At 40.0% G+C, this 23,196-nt stretch overlaps 1 protein-coding gene across 3 annotated transcripts in view; it reads left to right on the forward strand.

Moving 5' to 3' along the window:
- ITGB6 (integrin subunit beta 6) overlaps positions 1–23,196 on the forward strand; it is a 154,484-nt gene that overhangs the window by 47,099 nt on the left and 84,189 nt on the right. The window contains exons 2-5 of one of the 3 annotated variants that reach the window (XM_037044604.1): positions 20,849–20,900; positions 21,243–21,308; positions 21,417–21,492; positions 22,219–22,298. In XM_037044604.1, the coding sequence (XP_036900499.1) occupies positions 20,886–20,900; positions 21,243–21,308; positions 21,417–21,492; positions 22,219–22,298 (237 nt within the window). In that variant the 5' untranslated portion in view covers positions 20,849–20,885. Of the gene's footprint in view, positions 1–20,848; positions 20,901–21,242; positions 21,309–21,416; positions 21,493–22,218; positions 22,299–23,196 lie in introns of those variants that run through there. The other 2 variants (XM_037044605.1, XM_037044606.1) reach the window with 2 other exon arrangements.

Raw genomic sequence — 23,196 nt, forward strand, 5'->3', positions numbered from 1 at the left:
GGCATTCCCAACAAGGACAAGGGAGTGACCAATATCTGACAAAAATAGCTTATTGGGAAATGGGAGAAATCTCTGTTGGCAAAAGCTACATTTTTATAGGACAGCCATGCACAATAAATTATAACAATAGATTGGGGCAATATTATAGAAAGCTTTAAATGTGGGGTTAAGGTATTTTGAATTTTATTCTGTAGCTTATAGGGAATCACCAAAAATGGCTCACCTGTAAAAGTATGTTTTATGTGTAATACGTGAGTGGAGAATAAAGAACTCAGAGGAGACAGGCACTTACACAACCTCACAAAGTGGGTTAAAGACTATATTACTCATCTATTCTTGAACCGAGAAGCCTGGCATGGTGTGGAAATGTTTGGGGGGGTGATGAAAATGTTGTTATTAGTATAAGAATTATTACTCTTGTTTGTGGAGGTGGGAGTTGGGAAAGTGAAATCTAAATTTTTCAAGTTGCTTGACCAAAAGCAACAGTCCCGTTTTCCTGAACACATGTGTGGAAGTTAAGGGTACAAAAGCCAATCAGAATTGAGATGGGGTGAGGGAGATTCTGTTTCCAGAGTTAAAGAGTTTTATACCCTAATTCCATCCTACCCTTTACATGGTGTTCAGTGGTATAGTTCATATGTTCTCTAATTTTGTTCTTTTTTCATAAGTAAATACTATATCTGATTCCAGAAACCACAATTCATATGGGCCAACTTGTACATTTAAGTAGGTGATCCAGAAACAATTATGTGGCCTACTTCTGTATATCTAGTGTTTTGATCTCATTTCAGAGATAGAATATGAAGATGATTTCAATGGATCTTGGAAGGTCTAGGAAAATGGTCTCCAAGCTGCATGACTAGTGTCCTTTCCTTACTTCAAGACTGTAAACCTTTGGGGTATAGCACGAACACCTTTGTCAGTCTAATGAAGCCTATGGTTTCTTTTTCAGAAAAAGTGTTTTAATTTCATTAAACAAAATACATATGATTAGAAAGAAAGTGCATGGGGTAGAAACATACTGAAAACATATTTATGTTATAAAACACAATCTCTTTTTATTAACACTTATTTTTTATTGAATTTATTCGGGTGACATTGGTTAATAAAACTATTTAGGTTTCCAGTGTATAATTCTATAATATGACATCTGTATATTGTATTGTGTGTTCACCACCCAAAGTTACATTCCTTTCCCCACCATTTACCACCCCTTTACCCTCTTCTGTCTCCCCCAATTCCCTGTACCTCTGTACTAGAGGTAATCACCACACTGTTGTCTGTGTCTTTGAGGTATTTTAAATCGATACCTTCACCTCTTTCACTCAGCCCCCCCAGAACTCCTCCCCCGACAGTTGTCAGTCTGTCCTCTGTATCTACAAGTCTGTTTCTATTTTGTTTATAGTTGGTTTGGTTCATTAGAGTCCACATATAAGTGAAATTGTATGGTATTTCACTTAGTGTAATACTCTACAGGTTCAACCATGCTGTCACAAAGGGTAAGATTTTCTTTTTTACAGCCAGGTAGCATTCCACTGTGTAAGAGTATCATGGCTTTTTTGTCCCTTCATCTACTGATAGGCACTTAGGCTGCTTGCAAATCTTGGCTATTCTAAATAACACTGCAATGCGTATGGGGGCACATATATTCTTCCAAATTAGTGTTCCAGATTTCTTTAGAGATATGCCTAGAAATAGAATCACTGAGTCACAAGGCAGTCCCACTTTTATTTTTTTGAGGAAACTTCATGCTGTTTTCCACAGTGACTGCACCATTCTGCATTCTCAGCAACAGTGCATGAAGGTTCCCTTCACATCTTTGCCAGCACTTGTTTGTTGATTTATTGATGGTAGCCACTCTCACAGGCATGAGGTGATACTCATTGTGGTTTTAATTTGTATTTCTTGGATGAGCATATTTTCATATGTCTATTAGCCATCTGTATGTCCACTTTGGAGAATTGTCTATTTAGGTCCACTGCCCATTTTTAAATTGGATTGTTTGATTTTTGGTGTTGAGTTTTATAAGTTCTTTATAAATTTGATATTAACCCCTTATCAGATATATCATTGGCAAATATGTTCTCCCATTTACTGCACTGTGTTTTCATTTAGTTGATTTTTTCCTTTGCTGTGCAATTTTTTTAGTTTGATATAGACCATTTGTTTATTTTTTCTTTTGTTTTTCTTGCTCAAGGAGATATATCAGAAAAAATACTGCAACATATTTTTTGTTGCAATACATCCAAGATTTTGGGGCATGTCTGAAAGAAATGTCCAAGATTTTACTGCATATATTTTCTTGTAGGATGTTTATGGTATTGAGTCTTACATTTAAGTCTTTGACTTATTTCGAGTTTCTTCTTGTGTATGGTGTAAGAAGGTGGTATAATTTCATTTTTTATACATATTTGTCCAATTTATTCAACACCATTTATTGAATAGACTGTCTACCCAATTGCATGTTCTGGTCCCCTCTGTCAAATATTCATTATAACAGTGTGGGTTTATTTCTGGAATCCCTATTCTGTTTCATTGATCACTATGCCTGTTTTTATGCAAGCACCATGATGTTTTGATACTATGGCTCTATAGTATAGTTTGATATCAGGTAGCATGATTCTTCCAACTTTGTTCTTTTTTCTCAAGACTGATGTTGCTATTCAGGATCATTTGTGGTTCCACATAAATTTTTAGAATATTTGCTCTAGTTCTGTGGTATCTTTATAGGAATTGTGTTGAATCTATAGGTTGCTTTGAGTAGAATGGACATTTTAATGATGTTAATTCTTCCTATCCATGAACATGGTATATGCTTCCACTTATTTGTATCTTTTTTTATTTCTTTCTTCAGTGATTTATAATTTTCCAAGTACAGTTCTTTTATATCCTTGGTGAAATTTACTCCTAGGTATTTTATTCTTTTTGACGCAATTGTGAATGGGGTTGTTTTCTTCAAGCTTTTTTTTTACATATAAATAAGTACAGAACATTACTGTAAGTTGAATCTACAACATAGTGTGGTTTTCAGCTAAAATGTACCTCATTCATGCTATTGTACACATTTCCTTCCTTCCTTCCTTTTTCATCATCCATTAAAAACAAGTTTTTCAACATAAGTTCTTTTCAAATTTGCTGGCAACTTACTTCATTATTGCTAGTGTTGCCAGGGGTGAGGTCAGTGGCAGCAGTGGTGGAAGAGGTGATGAGGGTGACGGTGGGGCTGGGAGAAGGAAGGAGAAGAGGGGAAGGCGAAGATGAGGGGTGAGAAAGAGATGAGAGAAAGAAAGGGATGAAAGGGAGAAAAAAGAGGAGGGAAGGAATCTTAAAGGAGACTTGATCTAAACAGGAGAGTAGCACTAAACACTATTAAATATATGGCCTTTACTATCAGAAGGCTTGTGGTTTCACTTTAAAATTTTAACTTATCATAAATAACTACCTTAGACCAAATATTGACTATCTCTGAGTCTTGTTTTTATACATAACTAATAATGATTAATACTTTTATAGTGCTTACTATGTGCCAAGCACTATTTTAAATGCCTTCCCAATGTTAACTCATTTAATCATCTAAACAACTTTTTTTACACTTTCCCAGCATAGGAGTGGAACAGCCAGCTTTAAACCTAGGCAGTCTGACCCCAGAGTATGTGCCCTGAATAACAATTACCCACCCTGAAGGATTTCAGTGGGAATAAAGTGAGGTAACTCATGGGAGATGGTTTTGTCAGCTAAAAAATAATTTTGTTAAAACAATTTCAAAGTACTTACGAAGGCCATGATGGTGATAGAGTCCAGGTAAGATGAGAGGAGGTCTTAAGAACAAAAACAAAGTATTGCTGAGAATTTTGCAAAAAATCCTGCAAAGGCTCAGTCACTGAATGAACTTCAGCTGGAATTCGAGTTGCCTGAGGTAGGTTCTCAGTGAGTCACAAGGCAGGGGCAAGGGGCAGATTGATACAGGTTCAAATTGATACAGGTGCCAGTGATGGGTCTGAGTCCAACCAGAAAATGTCACTGGGTGTACCAACATAGCTGCTACTAACCACTTTGTGCTCACAGACTTTGTGGTTGGGTCTCCGGGAGTCATAAGGGTGAGGCCAGTCATAAGGGTGTGACCAAGATTTGGCCACATAAAGGAAAGGTCCTGCACCAGTTGGGCATGTGAGGGCAATGTGGTCCCTGTCCTAGAGCCATGCAACTCAGTCTGTCCCACATTCTGCCAAGAGCCCAAGCTCAGCAGGGCAGGACCACTGAGAGTTGGGAGATTGAGGCGAGCATATCTCCCAGGATGGGGAAGCGCTGGTCAGGTTCACAGGAAAGTGAGGGCAATGACCCCTCACACGAAACGCTCACTGACACCCTTTGAGTCTTCTCAGACCTCTCCATCCTGGCCCAAGCAGTTCACTACTCAGCAGGGGGGGACATCCACAGGGTGGGATGACAGAATGTCTAGAGGGTAGGCTATTACATCCCCCCAGGCTGATGCCATAGGGAGGGAGAACGATAGTGTCTGCGGTGTGAGAGAGGGACTCAGTGCAGGGACCCTGTCAGCTGTTCCTTCAGCTCTTTCCCCAGAGCCACAAACCCCAGTCTCTCTTCACACAACTTCAATCTGCTCCAACCTCCATCTATTAGAACCCAGGGTGAATGTCTACAAATGAGGTTTTGGGCATTGCCCTTGAGACACGGGAGTGATGTGTCTACAAGAGGCCATCAATATCCCTAGCAGCCTCCTTTTTATCCCTGGTGGACAGAATCCCTGCTGATTTTCAAAGCCAGATGTTATGTGAGCACATCTTATCGGCTTCAGTACCCCTAGCTGTGGAGCCTGGCATGGAGTTGAGTCTTCATGCTTCTCATGGGGAACCTTACCAGTTGAGATATCCTTCTGGAATCTCAGTCACAGCCTGTGGGAGCAGGACCAGCCCTTGTAATGTCTCGCCCTTCCTACTAGTCTCAATGCATTTCCTTCTATGAATCCTTGGTTTAGTTAGTCTAAAAGACTAACTAAAAGAAGAAGTCTTCTTTAGTTAGAAGACTTCTGTTTAGTTAGTCTTCAGTTGGTTATTCAGTTTAATTGTTCTGTACTTTACTTGTAATTCCAGTTTGGTCCTGGGAGGATGTAAGTATACCTTCCACCTATTTCGCTGCTATTTTTGATCTCCTAGGACCAAGTTCTGTTTAAAAGCAAACATCCCTGGAGAGACAAAATTCCACCCAGTGGCTGATGCTGTATTTTTTTTTACCCACTGAAGAACATGCTTATTATTTTAGAGGGAGGGGAAGGTTGGCAAAAGAGGGAGAGAAACATCAATGTGAGAGAGAAACATTGATTGGTTGCCTCTTGTACGTATGCTGACATGGGACCAAACCCACAGCCTAGGCATGTGCCCTGACCAAGAATTGAACCTGTGACATTTTGGTCTATGGGACAATGCTCAGACCAATAGAGCCACACCAGCCAGGTCTGAAGCTGATTCTTTTAAGCCATCTCTCTTAATAACCCTTTAAATATCAATGTCCAATGGAAGATCTAATTAACTACTGTGATTTTGATATGATAAGTACTGACAATGTTTTGAGATATCCTTACTATCTATAAAGTAGTATGAAAAATATGTGTGATTTCTCACAGTGAGAGTTACATGCCATTACTATAACCCTGGTTTGTTGCGTACATTATCAATAGAAGGAAAGGTTTGATTTCAGTCTGGGATTAATGCAAATGAAGACGAATTTGTTCTTCCCTTCCAAGGACACAGGCCCTCCTTTCTCCTCTAGGTTCTGTTAATAGATAAACCTCAAGTTAAGAATATAAATATTAAAGAATTGTTTCTAAGTAAAACACAGCCTATGAGCACTCACCAGAGGTCATACAGACACACCCACTCAGGCCTTGTGGAGGCAACTCGCTGTCACTCTGGGAAGCTGCCCATCAAGCTTGCTTACTATTATAAGTTTCACCTAACATCATGCCTTACCAAGAGTAGATATTCAGTGAATATCTATTGATCAACTATATGAAGAAAGGGTTGGAGAGAAAACGGAGTGGACTTGGACCCAGCTTACTAAAGGCTCTTCCTGCTGCTCTTACATTTTGAGACTCAATGCCTTTCTGATCAATGCCAAAGGAATTCACTGAAGCCAGCTCAGAGTTCTGTGGCCAGTTCTGTGGGAAGCCACCACAGGAAACACTGCAGGCAGGGGATGGAGTAGCCTCGAAACTCAGTGGGTGTGGAGTGGGGTGGGGTTTGAAAGCTCAGCCCTGAGTTGTAACTCTGTCCCTGAGATAAGGATCCAGAACAGAAAATGAGGATGCTCCATCCGGTGACCACAGAGGATAACCAAGGGGCAGAGAAACAGCTGAGGCTGCCCAGCTGTTTTTTTGGTTCCATGTCCATCAGCATGGTCAATGAACAGAAAATTTATTCATCAGGACCCTGGCTCATAGCTCTCTTGATGAGAAGATCACTTGTAAACTTAAAATAATTTTGTGTTTCTGACAAGTGTCACTGGCTGAAAGTGTTCACTGAGGACGTCCCTTCACCTCTACCATCTAAAAAAGAAATAAGGAAGATGGAATTTACACAACCTTGTGAAGTTCCTGGCAAGACTAAATGTTAGAAACTAAGACTATAATATAAAACAATTGTTATGTGAATAACAGTTGTGTGAACTAGACACAGATAAATACCTGTAGAGGTATTTACCCAAGTCAACCCTTTTGTATGGAGGGGGAGAGGCTCATGTTGTACAAAATAGTAGTAACAAAAGTGGCTGCCATTTTTTAAACATGCTTACCATGCATCAGGTACATATGTTATTTTATCTCATCAAATCCTCACAATAACCCTCGGTGCATTACTAGCCCCTGTAGTGAGTTGAATGGTGTCCCACCAAAAGATATGTTCACCTGGAACATGTGAATAAATTTGATCTTATTTGGAAAAGGGTCTTTGCAGATGTAATATGTTAGGAATTTTGAGATGAGATCATCCTGCTAAATTATTTGGGTGGGCCTTAAATCCAATAATGTGTCCTTGTAAGAAAGGAGAAGACACAGGCAGATAGGAAGAAAACACAGAGCAGGACACGTGAAGACAAAGCACTGGAGTGATGTGTCTACAAGTCAGTGCCCTTGAAGTATATTTGAACACCAAAAATTGGCAGCCTCCAATGGCTAGGAAAGAGACATGGAAGGGATTTTCCTTCAGAGCGTTCAGATACGTGCCAATATCTTCAGTTTCAACTTCTGGCCTCCTGAACTGTGAGAGAATGAATTTCTATTGTTTTAAACTGCCCAGTTCCATCAAGGATCTACTCAAAACTGTGAGAGTCAGGGACCTAGTGCTCTATTATTGAAAACGACCCATGTGACTATGGCCAGTCACTGACTAGGAATGGAGTAGCAGGAACCTGGGTCAGGTATGCCCATTATTCTGCTACTCTGCAGCCTGAACTGACAAATAAGTAATTCAACTTGAAATAATATTATTAGTGTGACAATAATTTAGTACAAGAGTTAACCACCCACCTGGAGTCAGACTGCATGGTCTTGATGCCAACTTTTCCACATAGTAACTATGAGACCATAGGCAAGTTATTTACCTCTCTCTGTGCCACATTTTTTTTCTTTTGTATACTGGGGAGAATTCAAGAGGGACTCAAGAAGATGTAACAACAAATGTAATATGGTTTTGTAGATGGGATTCTTGAATAAAAAGGGGGTGTAAGTAAATGCGGTACTCAAATCCTCCCACAACCACATCAAAAACACAACTAACAACCATCATTCAGAACTGCCTAAAATCTACTTGAACAAAAGCCCTACCACTAAGGATAGAAAAAAAAAAAGGACACATCAGGACTTATAGGAGGGGCAGAGATATAGAATTGGTTGGTTTCATTGGCAGATAAAAATTAGGATGGTTATTTTGGCTGCAGAGGTCCCCCCTGAGGAGTAAAAGTTCCAGCTCCATTCCAGGTCCCTAGTCCAGGTTTCAGTGCTAGAAAAAGAAGTCCCCATAATTTATGGTCATAAAAGCTAGAGGGGATTGTGGCTGAATGAGACAGATGGATGCTGGAGTTCCAGGCATTTCCTTTTAAAGGGCCTGTGCATGGACTTACTTGGACTCACTTGCTCTGAGTTCCAGTACTGGGGAAGCTGCTGGAAAGGCAACAGGGGCATACAGGAAGGAACTGAAATGTCTGGCATCAGGGCAAGAGCTGGAGGGGCAGCTTTGTCCCCGACAGAAATGCTGGCAGAGGCCATTGTTCCTTTTCTGAGTTCTTCCACCACAGAGCAAGTAGGCAGAGGCCATATCTAAGTTTCCATCAACTTAGCTCACACAATTTGCCCCACCATTGTGATTCTACAAGACCCCTCCTCACCAATTTGCAAGCCCACCCAACCTGTTTCTAGTGGCTTTCCCATACAAATAGCCTGTCTTGGCTCATGCTTCATACTTTCCTAAAATCTCTGAAGAAACATCTGTTCTTGATATGCCCCATATATCTTGCTAAATGGCTCCAAGCCTGAAACTAGTGGCAGTCAGCCTTTGTTTGCAGCTTGGTCTCTCCTGGGCACCACAAGCCTAGCACAAGTAGCAGCCATTAGATCACTGTGTAGCTAATGCTGGGTGGCCCCAGGCAGAACACAGGCAGCAGCTGACGGTGGCCTGTACCTCTCTGTAGTCTCCAGAGCCAGTAAACCTGGTGGACAGCTTTAGACCACCACATCAAAGCACCACCCAACCTCCTCTACATTGGACCCAGTAAAGGGTAGATGCAGCAGGTACCAGAGCCTTACTGAACTAAGTCTCGCTCTGTGGAGTAGGCCCCTGCACATCTGATCTTTCATGGTGGTCACAGCCAGTCCTTATAGCTGATGGGTCTTGGAGTAAATCCCTCCCATTGATGTGCCAACAGAAATCAAAGCTCAACTACAACAGGAGAATGTGTACAGCCCACACAATGAAGGAGGGCATCTGGAGTACCCAACTTAGGTGAATAGGGAGGCTTTGCCACTGGACCCTAAAAGATACCTACTCTATTAGGCCACTCTACCAAGCCTGGGAGATGTAATACTTAGAAAAAACTCAGGAGGCTGCCGAAAGGAGGAGACACAGAAACATGTCTCAAATGAAAAAAAACAAAAACAAAAACAGAACAAAACTCCAGGAAAAAATAACTGAACAAAATGGAGACAAGAAATCTAGTAGATGCAGAGTTCAAAATACTGATTATAAGGATGCTCAACAAACTCAGTGAGAACTTTGTCAGTATAAAAAAGGACTGGAAATGGAAACCATAAAAAACAACCAGTCAGCCCTGGCTGGCGTAGCTCAGTGGATTGAGCGCGGGCCTGCGAACCAGATGATTGTGGTTCGATTCCCAGTCAGGGCACATGCCTGGGTTGCAGGCCGGTTCCTTGCAGGCTAACTACCAGCAGGGGACGCACAAAAGACAACCATACATTGATGTTTCTCTCCCTCTCTCCTTCCCCTCTAAAGATAAATAAATAAATAGAATCTTTAAAAAAAAAAACAAAAACAAAAACAAAAAAAAACAACCAGTCAGAAATAAATAATACAGTAACTGAAATGAACAATCATTCACAGGGAATCAACAGTAGAGAAGATGAAGCCAAGAATCAAATCAGTAATTTGGAATACAAAGAAGCAAAAAACACCCAAACAGAACAGCAAAAAGAAAAAAGAATCTAAAAAAATAAAAACAGTTTAAATAGCTTCTGGGACTACTTCAAGTTAACCAATATTCACAGCCTGGGGGTGCCTGAAGGAAAAGAGACAGTGAAAAAATTGAAAACCTATTTTTAAAACATAATGATGGGAACCTTAACTAACCTAGTGAAGGAAATACACATATCAGTCCAGGAAGTGCAAAAGAGTCCCAAACAAGATCATCCCAAAGAAGCCCACATCAAGACACATCATAATTAAAACAAGAAGGCTTAAAGACAAAGAGCGAATCTTAAAAGCACCGAGAGAAAAGCAGTTAGTTACCTACAAGGGGCCTTCCATAAGTCTATCAGATGACTTCTCAACAGAGACTTTGCAGACCAGAAGGAATTGGCATGAAATATTCAAAGTGATGGAAAGCAGAGACCTACAACCAAGATTACTCTACCCAGCAAGCTATCATTTATAATTGAAGGACAGACAAAGAACTTCCCAGACAAGAGAAAACTAAAGAAGTTTCTTACCACTAAACCAACATTATAAGAAATGTTAAGGGATCTTCTTTAAGAATAAGAAGAAAAAGATTGAAAGTATGGTAATAGATGGCCATTAAAAAAGAATACAATCTTACCATTTAAAACAGTATGGATGGACCTAGACAGTATTATGCTAAGTGAAATAAGTCAGTCAGAAAAAGACAAATATCATAGGTTTCACTTATATGTAGAATCTCGAGAACAATATAAATGAAAAAAACAAAACAGAAACAGAGTCATAGATACAGGGAACAGACTGAAGATTAGCAGAGGGGAGGAGGTTTAGGGAAGTGGGTGAAAAAGGTGAAGGGATTGAGAAGTACAAATTGGTAGTTATAAAATAGTCAAAGGATTGCAGCATGGGAAATACAGTCAATAAGAGTGTAATTACTATTGGTGGTGCTGGAAATACCAGGGGAACATTTATAAACTATATGATTGTCTATATCTGAAACTAATACAAAAATAATATTGTACACCTGAAACTAATGTTGTACACCTGAAACTAATAAAAAATAATATTGAATGTGAACTGGGGAAAATGGTGGCTAATAATTAGGTCAGAGGAATACCTCTGAGGAGCTATGTGGAGAATTTATTTCTCTCAACTTCCATTTTATGGACTTTTTTGCATGTAATTTCTGACCCATTCCACTACTTGCATAAAGTTCAAACACGAAGAAAGCTTGCAAATGTAGCTTTGAAAAAAGCTTTTTTTTTTATTTGCTACTGGGTTTAATTTTTTAAAAAATAACTATATCACACTTTACTCTTTTCTTGGAAATTAAGTGAATGAGTTACAGGACTCTTTCTTTGCTATCTTGCCATTTTACAAGGCAGACAAATGACCTATTTCATATGGTCCTTTGATTCTCATCCCAATGAAGAAATAACACTTGTGTTGCTAGAGAATGACACAAAACTGTTCATTGTAAGAGGTGAGGTTTTATAAGAGAGGAGATCCAGATTCAAGCAGATTATTCCATCCTTGCCTGAATTGTGTCTCCTAAAGATTTGAGAAAGCTGGGGATGAAAAAACAAGTTTGGAACAAAATGTTGCACATCTCCTCACCTGAAGAGGTGCTTCCTACCTAAAGAAGAGAATGCTGCTGTCCTAAGGGGACTACTCCAGACTTCCTGGAGGCAAAACAGATTGACTGATAAACAAATGAGAGCTTTGGGCTGGGCTGTGGTAATGATAAGGAACAAGGAAAAGGCAGATTAAAGCAGCGACCAGGTCCCCTGCCCAGGGAAGAGTGTGTCAGAGCAATGCACAGCTGTCCTTGGAATCCACTGCACAAGGCAGAGCAGCCTGGGTCGTTCAGTACTGAGACTGTAATATGTGGGCTTTTTACGTAACCAAGGTCAAGAGGTGGGTCTGAGTTTAGAGATTTATAACACGTCATCCGTTCCCCCAAGTGCTTTATCTGAACCATTATCTAAACAGAGCTGCCCTCTTGACTTCCCTTGGAAAAAAGTATTTTCTCTAGGAAAATACTTTGGACAATGACTTCAAAATGCATTAGGAAACAAATGAATTCACACTTGGATTTTCTTTAAAAATCTGTTAACAATTTTTAAATTTGATTCTTGGTCTTTTTGACAGCAGGCTAGGTCAAATTTCATAAAGCTTTCAGTACATTCAGACCTCAGTTCTCAAACGTCTCCCATCTCACACAATTTGATTCTCAAACAGCCTTCCGGAATAAATTAAGTTTGAGACCTGAGGTTTTATTGTATATCTATTCTCTCTTTCAGCACTTCATTTAAATTTTTTTTAAATTAAATTTATTTGGGTGACATTGCTTAACAGGTTCATGTAAGTTTCAAGTATTCATTTCTATGACACTAGATAGGTATATTGCACTGTGTGCTGACCACCTACAGTCGAACCGTTTTCTGTCACCCCACCCCCAACCCCTTTCCCTCTGGTAACAACCACATTGCTGTCTGTGTCCATGAGTTTCAGTTTTACATCCCACATATGAGTGAAATCATATGGTTTTTAGCTTTTTCTGACTGACTTATTTCACTTAGCATAATATTCTCAAGGTCCATCCATGTTGTTGCAAATGGCAGTATATATATATATATATATATATATATGGATAGGTTCCCTATAACAACATGGGAGCATTTCATTACCAGGACAGGGAATAACAGCTCTCTTCAGAATGAAGTTTGGGAAATAGTACTGATACATTATTATTATCTAAAGCCCATATTTTATTCAGGACTCTTCCCTCAATAACATACATGAAAATATATCATTCCATTGGTAGAGACAATATTTCAATTTTGTCTTCTTACTCCTGATTGCCTAAAGTTTAGGCTCCAAACCATTTTAAAATTACTTTATGCTAGGCAATGAATGTCCAATAATCTACCAAGGTTTGGAATGAGACCAGAGCTGACAATTGCATTTTCCATGCTATTGGGCATTACTCTATTGATGCCCAAGGTATCATAGTTTCACCAATGTAAAAGCATTTTTTTCTGTCCAAAATTTAATTATATATGTTTTGGTTGGAATTTTAAAACTTTGAACTCCTTAATATGAAGAAAATTACTCACTACTTTCGTAAATGTTGAAACTACTATTGAGCCATTAGAGGCACTGTGCAATGGGTGAAGAAGCCCTGTTACACTCTCCACAGCTACCTGGTGCCAGAAGGGGACCATCTACAAGCACAGCTTCACCCACAGTAGTTCTGAGATGACAGGTTGCAAGAAGGGTGGTTGTTTTCATACTCCATCAAACAAGCCTCTCACATCCCACAGCTCATTGGAGCTACTTATCATGTGACAGAAATTATGCCCAATTATATACAAATTCATTACTTCTGTTGTATAAAAATCCAACATGTCATCTTTAATTAGATGACATCTAAATTTGCTTTTAAAGGCAATTCTTCTTTCTCTTCTTCCAGTTCTTGAGATATCACCAGGTCAATGACATTTCAACAGCATGTTAGAACAATTTATTGTTTAGCCTTTTTAACAAAGTGTTTGCATCACACTCAGTCTCTTCCCCTTTTTCATTTTGTGAACTGACTAATAGGATTCGGTGAGTGGCCATCAGCAGTAATAGGAAAAGTCCATAAAATGGCAGTTGAGTATAATAAATTCTCTACATAACTCCTCAAAGGTATCCCTCAGACATAATTATTGACTACCATTTTTTCCCAGCTTTTAAAAGAATAACAACCTCCCCTACTGTTATATCTCTAAGGTAAAAAAAAAAAAGTCTAAATCTTTCCACTTTACAAGGATTTAAAAAAATACAATATACCCATTTCTTGTACTTTCTTACAGTGGTCTGATGAGAAATACACTTTCTAAAAAATATTTTAGGGGAGACCCTTTGCTGTTGAAACTGACTCAGCACATCTAGAGGGACCCATAGGACCATGGAGATTTCCCATGTCTTCCTTTTCTCTCCAAGTGCCAAGTCATGGTGAATTCCAGAAAAGAGATATCAGCTAACCGGTCTTTTACTGGACTGGAGGAATGTTAACATAAGTGTGTGGATAGTCTTATCACAGAGCAGTTGCCTGCAGAGTTTCGACATTCCCTGTTCTTCCGCAGAATACCTTTTATACTTACGACTCCACCGGACTCTGCCGGTCATCAGAGTTGCCTAGATCTCACTGTCATGCTTGCGATGGACGGATATTGTACGATGTCTCTCTAATGTGTCTGGAGAAATCTGTTTGTGATGGTGGGGCTATCTCAAGTTGGAGCCTCCATTACTCTTGGAGTCATTTCTGAGCCCTCAATTTCTCTTTCCCTGTAAGCAATCCAACTGTAAACTCTGTCTATTTTTGAAGGGCATTCAGAGTCCAACCACTTTTCACTCTCTTCCTTGTCCAAGCCTTGATCATCTCTGGCACTTCTAACATTTCTTGTAACACTGATTTGGTCATGGTAAGCTCCTTTAGCTTTTTCCTCTCTTAGAAACTCTGTATGCCCTTTTAAATGACAGCCTTGCTAGATAGAGTAATCTTGGTTGTAGGTCCTCACTTTTCATCACCTTGAATATTTCATGCCACACGCAATAGCCAAAAGGTAGAAACAACCCAAATGACCATCAGTGGATGAATAGATAAACAAAATGTGTATTCTAGTATTCACACACTAGAATATTATTCAGCCTCAAAAAAGAATGAAATCCTGATACGTGCTACAATTTGGATGAACCTTAAAAACATTATACTTAGTGAAATAAGTCAGACACAGAAGGGTTTATTGTGCGATTCTACTTATTTGAGTTACCTAGAACAGTCCAATTCATAGAGATAGAAAACGGAATGAATAGTGGTTGCCAGTGGTCAGGGAAACAGGAAGTGATTGTTTCGGGGTTACAAAGGTTCATTTTGTGATGAAGAAAAGTTCTGAAAGGAGATAGAGGTGAAAATTGCATAGCTGTGTGAATGTACTTAATGCCAATAAACTACAACTTAAAACGGTTACAACAATAAATTTTGTTATGTATAATTTACCACAATAAAGAAAAGTAAACTCCAGGCTAGAACGTGAGACTTTAACCACAAAAAAATTTCTCCAGCATTCAGCACATTGTGGGCACTGCACAGCAGGATGACAGGAAACTGCTCTACATCATTCTTAAAAAGAATTTTCCTGGAGGTAGTGAAATGCGAAACAAAGGTACCACTTCTAGATTCCATGCCTCCCTGGTGACACCAGCAAGTCAACCACAGCACCTGTAAACAGCCCACTGTGCAGCGCATCACACACTCAGTTACATCAGGGCCAAACCCAAACACAAAGCACCCATTACCACTATCTTTTTTTAGCTACTCGTTCTGAGACATTTTCATGGGAAGACAACAGGAGATAGACTTGTCACCAGGACTTGAAATAAAGCAGGTAAACACAGCAAGGCCATCCCAAGAACTAGCAGTCATTACTAAAGTCCCCAGGATTTGAAATGGCTCCCAACCCGGTTGACTCAGTATTTACTCTCCTAGGTGTGTTTTGAGGTGCTCTGGGGCTGGCTCAGCTGGATCCTAGTTGTCATTCTCTGATGTGGATGAGTGATTGGGTCCTGGAAAGACTAAGTCAAACACAGTGAGTCAGATGGGTTCACATGGTTTCCTGAAGTCAGGAGTCCACTGAGGAAAGCCCATTGCTTGCTTGCTTTCTTTTCTTTTTTTCTTTTCTTTCTTTCTTTCTTTCTTTCTTTCTTTCTTTCTTTCTTTCTTTCTTTCTTTCTTTTTCTTCCTTCCTTCCTTCCTTTCTTTCTTTGCTGTTTTTTAAAAAATATATTTACTGATTCTGCTATTACTTTTGTCTCATTTCCCCTCTTTATTCTCCTCTGCCCTGCACACTCACTCCCACCTGTATTTCCCCCACACCTTCCCCTGCTTAGTTCATGTCCATGGGTCTTACATAGAAGTTCTTTGGCTTCTCCATTTCCTATACTATTCTTAACCTCCCCCTGTCTATTTTGTACCTATCATTTATGCTACTTATTCCCTGTATCTTTTCCCCCATTCCGCCCTCCCCATCCCCGCTGATAACTCTCCATGTGATCTCCATTTCTATGATTCTGTTCTGATTCTAGTTGTTTGCTTAGTTCATTTTTGTTTTCAGGTTTGGTTGTTGATAGTTGTGAGTTTGTTGTCACTCCACATTTCCACATCTCAGAAGTGAAGGCCAGCTGAAAGGCAGAGTGCAGGGGGTGCAGCTTTCCCAGCTGCAAGGTACTCTGCGGGTCCACCTGCCCCCAGGTCAGACCCTTTGAAAAAAGCCCGACTCTCTGAGAAGAGTCAGACCCTCGTATACAGGGCAGCATTCTGTCCTCTGGGCCTCAGCAGCCTATCTGAAAATATGGATGATTAGGATCTCTTGGTTTTAAGGAGTATAGAGACCCCTTCAATGACCCACAAGTGACGGCGATTTGTTGCAAGAATACACATCGCTCTAAAAGAGACAAGATGCTGGGGAAACTCGGGAAGAGCCAGCCTCAGGGAGATCTGATCTGGAAGGGTATTTGAGGGTCCAAGGCAGCCCTCTGCCTGGGCCGTGTTCTGTCACCTCAACGAAGTGAGTTTTGGGTCTGACTCTAGTATTCCTCAGTTCGAGTGGCTCAGGGTCCCTTCCTTCTCTGCTGCTTTTGCTGTGGATACTCTCCATCCACCACCTCATCTACTCATCGTAGTTTCCCTGTGCCTGGGCTTCTGAATCCTCGTAGTTAGAGATCCTCCTAACACAGGTTCACTCGCGAAGCATCAAGTTCCCTCTAAGCTCATGTCCTCTTTCAGCCAGTTTCAGACCCAATGACCAAAACCCTGATTTTTATCTGTATTTCCCCGTTCAAGTTATGTACGTGTACACACACACACAGAGGTAATTCATCTGGTTGGTTTGGATAAGAGGATACAGTTTTTATTCGGGTGCTTTATCGGGTGCTGATCAGCTCATGGAACAAAAGAGGCATGGACAGGTACTTTCCAGGAGAGGGCACCAGGCACCACATCTTCCGGAAATCAGAATGTTTCCCTGTGCTATTTAGTCTGATGCAAATTATCCAGCATAGTGCCAAGGGGAAAACAGACTGGGTGGATGTTTAATTGTAGCATTGTCTACTTTGTGTTTTCTCTTGGATTCAGCTGCCTTTCTCCACACTGCATTTTAAGACTTTTTTCAGCTTTCATCACAACCCAAGTGAGGAACACCTTTTCTCCCCCCTAAATGTGTTATATACCTTCTGAAACCATTTATTCTTTTAACCATCTATATACTAAATATTCATGGAGTACTTGTTTTGTAACAGGTAAAATACTACACAATGAAGACAAAATTTATCTATTTACTTGGTAAACACCAATTGAATACTTAAATACAAAGTACCAAGAATTACGCTGCTTGCTGGGGATATAAGGAGGTGTGGCTCAGTGGATTGAGTGCTGGCCTGTGAATCAAAAGGTCACCAGTTCGATTCCTGGTCAGGGCACATGCCTGGGCTGTGGGTTAGGTCCCCCATTAGGGGTGTGTGAGATGCAGCTCCTCAGTGTCTCTCTTGCAGGTTGATGTTTCTCTCCCTCTCTTTCTCCATTCCTTACCCTCTTTAAAATATTAAAAGACATATGTATAAGGACAGCTAAGACAGTCTGTGCCTCATACCCACAAAGAATTCAACAAATGCAGTCTCATGGGTGGGAGAGGGAAGGATTAGTCAATTACAAGGGAAGGGAAAGGAGCTATCTTGGGGGAAGTTTCAGAAGAGAAGCCTGGAGAAACCACAAAGGTCTTCTTATGGAAAGTTCCAGTGAATGTCTACACTGAGACCTAGATAGTGAGTAAGCCAAATGAGAGGAATAAGAAGGAAGCTAATGTCCCTAGGCTCACAAATGGGTGCAAAGGCTTAGAAGTAAGGGAGGGGCTGCAACTGGGGAGAGAGAGCAAATAAAGCAGTGCAATTATGATTTTAGGAACAGGATGGAATTCTGCATTTGGGATAATACAAAGTCCCGGTTTAAACTCAAGGTCACATTGAGTGACACATTGTTGTTGCTGACTGCATCCAGTTGGCAGAGGGGTGTGGAGATCGTCAGACAGTGGTATATGCCACTCCGACTCGTATTCCATCTGCAAGAGCTAAGTCACTGAGGTTCTCTTAACTACAAGACAGGTTGGAAGAGGTAGTGTAACCATATTACCAGGAGGAAGAGCTTTTGATGGCAGCAGGAACCTCAGAAAAGGTTCTCGGGAGTGGACAGATGGAGAGCCGTGTGGACGGACCTCCTTGATCCCAGCTCATCCAAACTGTTTGACAGTAGCTTCCAGAGAGGGTGGTGAGCAGCCAGGCACCCCAGGACCTGGGGAACCCTCTGGAGCCCGGGACAGTGCTGTCCACACCGAGGCACTTCAAGCAGTCTTAGGACTTCCTGTCTTCCAACATGAGATTAGAAAATTGAATATTTAGTCTATAGAAAAAGGGAAGTTTTAAGTAGGAGATTGTCAAGAACTGTGAAGGGCTTGAGATTTCACTTGCTTAGCTGACAAGTTAGATAATCACAGATTCATAGATGTTAGCAGAGATAGGAGATTCCAGGGTCAGATATGAAGGATTCATAGCAATATCAGTGGCCTGAGGGGCAGCATTTTCTTTCACCAGTTTCCTAAGGCCAGTTCCCACAAGGTGATCCAAATGAGAAGAGGTGACCCCTGCACACATGGTGGGTTGAGTTACAAGAGAGAAACTAGAAACCCCAATCCTAGGGAAGCTGAATATAACATAGGCACCGAAGGTGCTGCTTCTGGTTCTGGAGGGTGACGCTCTATCTTCTTAATGTGTAAGCAAATCTGCTCCTTAATCCGAAGAGAGACATCATCTCTACCTTCAAAAGCTGTTCACTTTACAAGCATGCTTAAAAAGATAACCCAGAAAAAAGGCAGTCACTGCCTTTGCTTACAACATGGGCAGAAATGTGAGAGATATACAGAGACAAAGGTAGGCTCCTTTTTAGCAAGTAAGAATGCTCTTTAGATAGCAGTTTTCTTTATTTGACTTTTCTCCTCTTGACCTCTAGACACTAGCTAGCCCCAGGGTTCTGTCCGTAGAGCCGCTCCCTTACCTAAGGGCCTCATTCAGCCTTGTATATTTAAATGCCATCAGCTTCATATCTTTGAACCCCTGCTGAGGACACTAAATTTACAGTTGACACCTATATCACCCCATTTGTAGACTCAATATCACACTGCCTATAGAACATCTTCACTTGGTTATCTAGACATCTCAAAATTGACATGTTCTTGAGCCCCATCCTCCACAGGAAAACTGATCGTTCCCCAGAGTAACCTTTCTCAAGAAAAAGTATCATATACTCCATTACTCAGGTTAAAAATCTCTTTTTCTTCCACAAGCACATCCCATTTTCAAATTCTATTTTATCTGGCCACCGCTGTCTTTCTACATTACCAACATCCTAGTCCTAACTACCTTGTAGTAACTACCTACCTTGTTGTCCTAGAGAACAGCCATAAATTCCTTCCAATCTTAACCTCAGTGGCAGCCAGAATGATTTTCTTAAAATGTAAATTAAATAATATCATTCCACTATTTTCAATCTTCCAATAACATTCCAACACACTTAAAATAAAATTCAAGTTCAAGACTGCATACAATCTAACTTCTGCCTCTCAATCTGACCTCATTTTCCACCACCCTCTGCCTGCTGCCTTGCCCGCTACTGTTCTTGAAAATGTTCCGCATGAAGCTGCCTGAAGGCCTTCGCACTTTGTTGCCCAGGTTATTTGGGACTCTGTTAGATGTCAGTTCGGCAGAGAAGTCCTCCCTGACTGTCCGAAATAAAATAACACAGCATTCCTTTTCCTCTTCCTTTTACCCAGCTTTATAATTTTTCATGGCCCTTATCACTGCCTAATTTTAAGGACCTGGTCTCTCTACCACTGCTCTCCCTCGTATATATATCCCTCATATATCCCTCATACAATATATGAGTGTTTCACACTTTAAGAGCTTGGGTTTGTTCACTGACATAGTTTCTTCTTCTAGAACAATACTTGACACAAAGTAGATATTCCATAAATATTTGTTGGATGAATAAATGAATAAAAACTAATGCTAGATACAAAAAGAGAGGTGACATCAGGGACACAGATAATTTGTGCATCAATCTTTCTTCTTCAAAGTAAATCAATTTATTTCATACAACTGTATTTTTCTCCCAAAAGGCATACTTCCAACTCTTTAGTAATTCTGCTTTCTCTCTACAGGATTCTTACCATGTTCTTCCAGGTTCTTCTGTATGATAGAGTTCAAAATTGAACATAGCCTTCTGAGGAGAACTTATAATTAGTTTTCCTTTTATTCACAGGTTTCATATGCTGGCTTAGAAATACATGTTTAAAAGATAATCTCCCAGGATGTAAGCCCAGACACAAAAAAGCCTACCTAACTTCAGTTTGGAGAGTGGCAAAGTGAACGTTTTATTCCTACCTGTTTGTAGTCCTCATAAATCCCAAAACATCTTCTTGAATACATTAGGAAAATATATGTAATCAACCTAATGAATTTAGCCATAGATTGTATAGTGCTTTTTTTAAAAGATTTTATTTATTTATCTTTAGAGGGGAAGGAGAGAGGGAGAGAAATGTCAATGTATGGTTGCCTTTTGTGTGTCCCCTGCTGGGAAATGGCCTGCAGGGAACTGACCTGCAATCCAGGCATGTGCCCTGACTGGGAATCAAACCGCAATCCTCTGGTTTGCAGGCTTGTGCTCAATCCACTGAGCTATACCAGCCAGGGCAATTGTATAGCTTTTAAATTTGTCAGTCTTCTGTTCATCAAACAAGCACCTCCTATGTTGCAAGCGGTGAGCTAAGAGCTCGGACAGTACACTTAAAAGGGCGCTTGTGAAGAGGGACTCAGAACCTTGAGCATCATTGTTCAATCTCAATATATTATATTTATTTCCAATATTACTTTAAAAATAAGAACTCTATACTTATAGAAAAATATCTTTCGTCCAATCTGAGAAATGAGGGAGGGTAATGTTTTGCTTTCCCTAGCCTGCCTTCTAAATTGACTGTAAAATAATGATTTATATTTTTCAGAGCTCACTTCAATTCTCTGCAAAGGATTTAAAATGGAATGCAAAAATCTCAGGTATTTTTCTTTAGTTCATTTAAAAAAATTCTCTTTACCTATAACTTACATACTTGTGTTTTATTTATCATTTTTACTGTTTTTACTTAGTTAAAATTATTTTAGAAACAACTTAAAAATCATTTCAATCCTCTTTTGACATTTCACTGATCAATATTTCACTAAAGGTACTGACTTTCTCTAGGATGCAGACAGACTAGTAGAATTTACACAAAAATTTCTACTGAATGAATTTCCCCACCTTCTTGGTGATTGTACACCTGCCTTCCTTATAAGGAGAACAAGGAAGTAAATCATGTTGAAGTTGCTTTTAAACACAGCTTTTCTTTTTTACCTGTCCAGGTAGCCTCTGTTTTCATTTCAGTCTCAACTTTTTTATTTACATCTCAAGTTTCTTTTCAAAGCAGTGTAAGTAGTATTTAAAATTTTACACTTCGAGAAAGAAAGACTTTTAACGATGTTCAGCTTTGGTCTTGTAATGCTGAAGCTAATTCATTTTTTAATCTGTCGGCACAGCGAGAACTGAAACGAATGGGGATTGAACTGCTTTGCCTGTTCTTTCTATTTCTAGGAAGGAATGATCACGTACAAGGTAAGACCTGAGCTCGGCAACGTATTGCTTTTGTGGTATGCTTGACAAACCTGTCATTTGGTTCAGAAACTAGATCTGAAGTCACTTTTTATTTGATCTGTCTGATTGTTTTCTTGCCATGGAGTGAACGCTTTAACAGATTACAGGCGGACACAGGGCTGTTCCCACAGCAAATGCGCTAGGCTTAAGGTAAATAAATACAAAGGTTGCATGTGCATTTTAATGAGGAGAATTAAACAGCATTAGTACACAATAGAACTTCTTAGTACAATTGTGGCAATCATCTTGTTAACTGTACCCACTTTTCTTTTTGTACAAGAGTAATAACCTTGAGAGGGCATGGGGATTTATTTTAAAAATAAAATTATACTACATTTAAGAGAGGAGTATTTTTAAATGGCTGTGAATAAGTTTTAAAAATTAAAGTGGATGAGAATGAATGAGGACAATAAATATGATGATCCTATATTTGTGAACATTGAATATTTTCATATTTTAAGAAGAAAGAGAATGATCATTTTAGGCGAATAAGACATGCATTTTCAAATATAAACTTTGACGTCAAATGTAAACTTTATGAGTTGCTAACATTTTGAGGACTGATCTCTGAAGACAAAAATAAACTCTGATACTGCTTCACTCAAGTATTTTAAGAGCCGTAAGTCTCAGAAATGGAGTGACTGAGAGTGTGCTGAACCCCTTGTATCTTGCTGGGTTTACATGCAGGCGGCTGTGCCATGGGAGGTGCAGAGACCTGTGAAGACTGCTTACTCACGGGAGCTCAGTGTGCCTGGTGTTCTCAGGAGGTAAAACAAATGACCTCAGAGTGTTTTTTAAAAACTTCAGTTACATTTATGCTGATTTCATTGGCGATTGTTCTGATAGTATCCTGTTTACTATGGGGTTATAGCAGTGAAACAAATTGAAAGGAAAAATGTTTGCATTAGGAGATCAAAGTAGTCACTCACAGGATTACCTTCCAAGGCAGTCTGAGGAGGCAGTGAATGTCAAATTGTTCTGAAAAAATATTCAACTCAGGATCTTTTATTTAAGCTGATTCCTCCTCTCACAGTAAAGCCCTTTCTAGCTGCGTACATGTCAAATGCCATCAGAGGTTATGGAGATGGTATTTTCTAAAGTTAAACATATATTTGATTTCGGTGCCATAGCTGTACTCAATCTGGGAACCAGGATTCATTTAGAATCACTGCCATGTTCTAGGAGAAAAATTGTAAGTTTGGGGTAAACTTTACTGGTCAGACATTATCCAATTCTGTTACATATTACGTTTTCATGAACTTGGTGACCGTACCACTATGAAAAAACCCAAAATAGACATTCCTTACATCATCAAAGGGGCAAGTATGTGGAAGTCATGTAAAAGGGACTAGGGAATGTGTTACAAACCAGCCTGAGTCACTGCCCCCTGGGACACTAGAGAGCAACCTGTAAATGACTGTTGGTAAGAAAAAGCTGCTTAGCTTTATATGGATTTAGAATACTTCTCTACCAAATCTCATAAATAGAACCTAAACAAAAATCCAAACATGCCATTGCCAAGTTCAGCAAAGACTGGCAGCGTGCTTAAGGGGAACAGACCTGGATGCCCAGCTCACTGGGTTAGAACTGTTAAAACCTGCCTCCCAAGTTGAATGTGTGTCTGTGGAGGAGGACCTCACAGAACGAAAACCCAGCTCCCTCCCC

This window comes from Sturnira hondurensis, unplaced genomic scaffold (genome assembly GCF_014824575.4).
Source record: "Sturnira hondurensis isolate 20B ecotype Veracruz unplaced genomic scaffold, ASM1482457v3 Scaffold0004136, whole genome shotgun sequence".
Lineage (NCBI taxonomy): Eukaryota > Metazoa > Chordata > Mammalia > Chiroptera > Phyllostomidae > Sturnira > Sturnira hondurensis.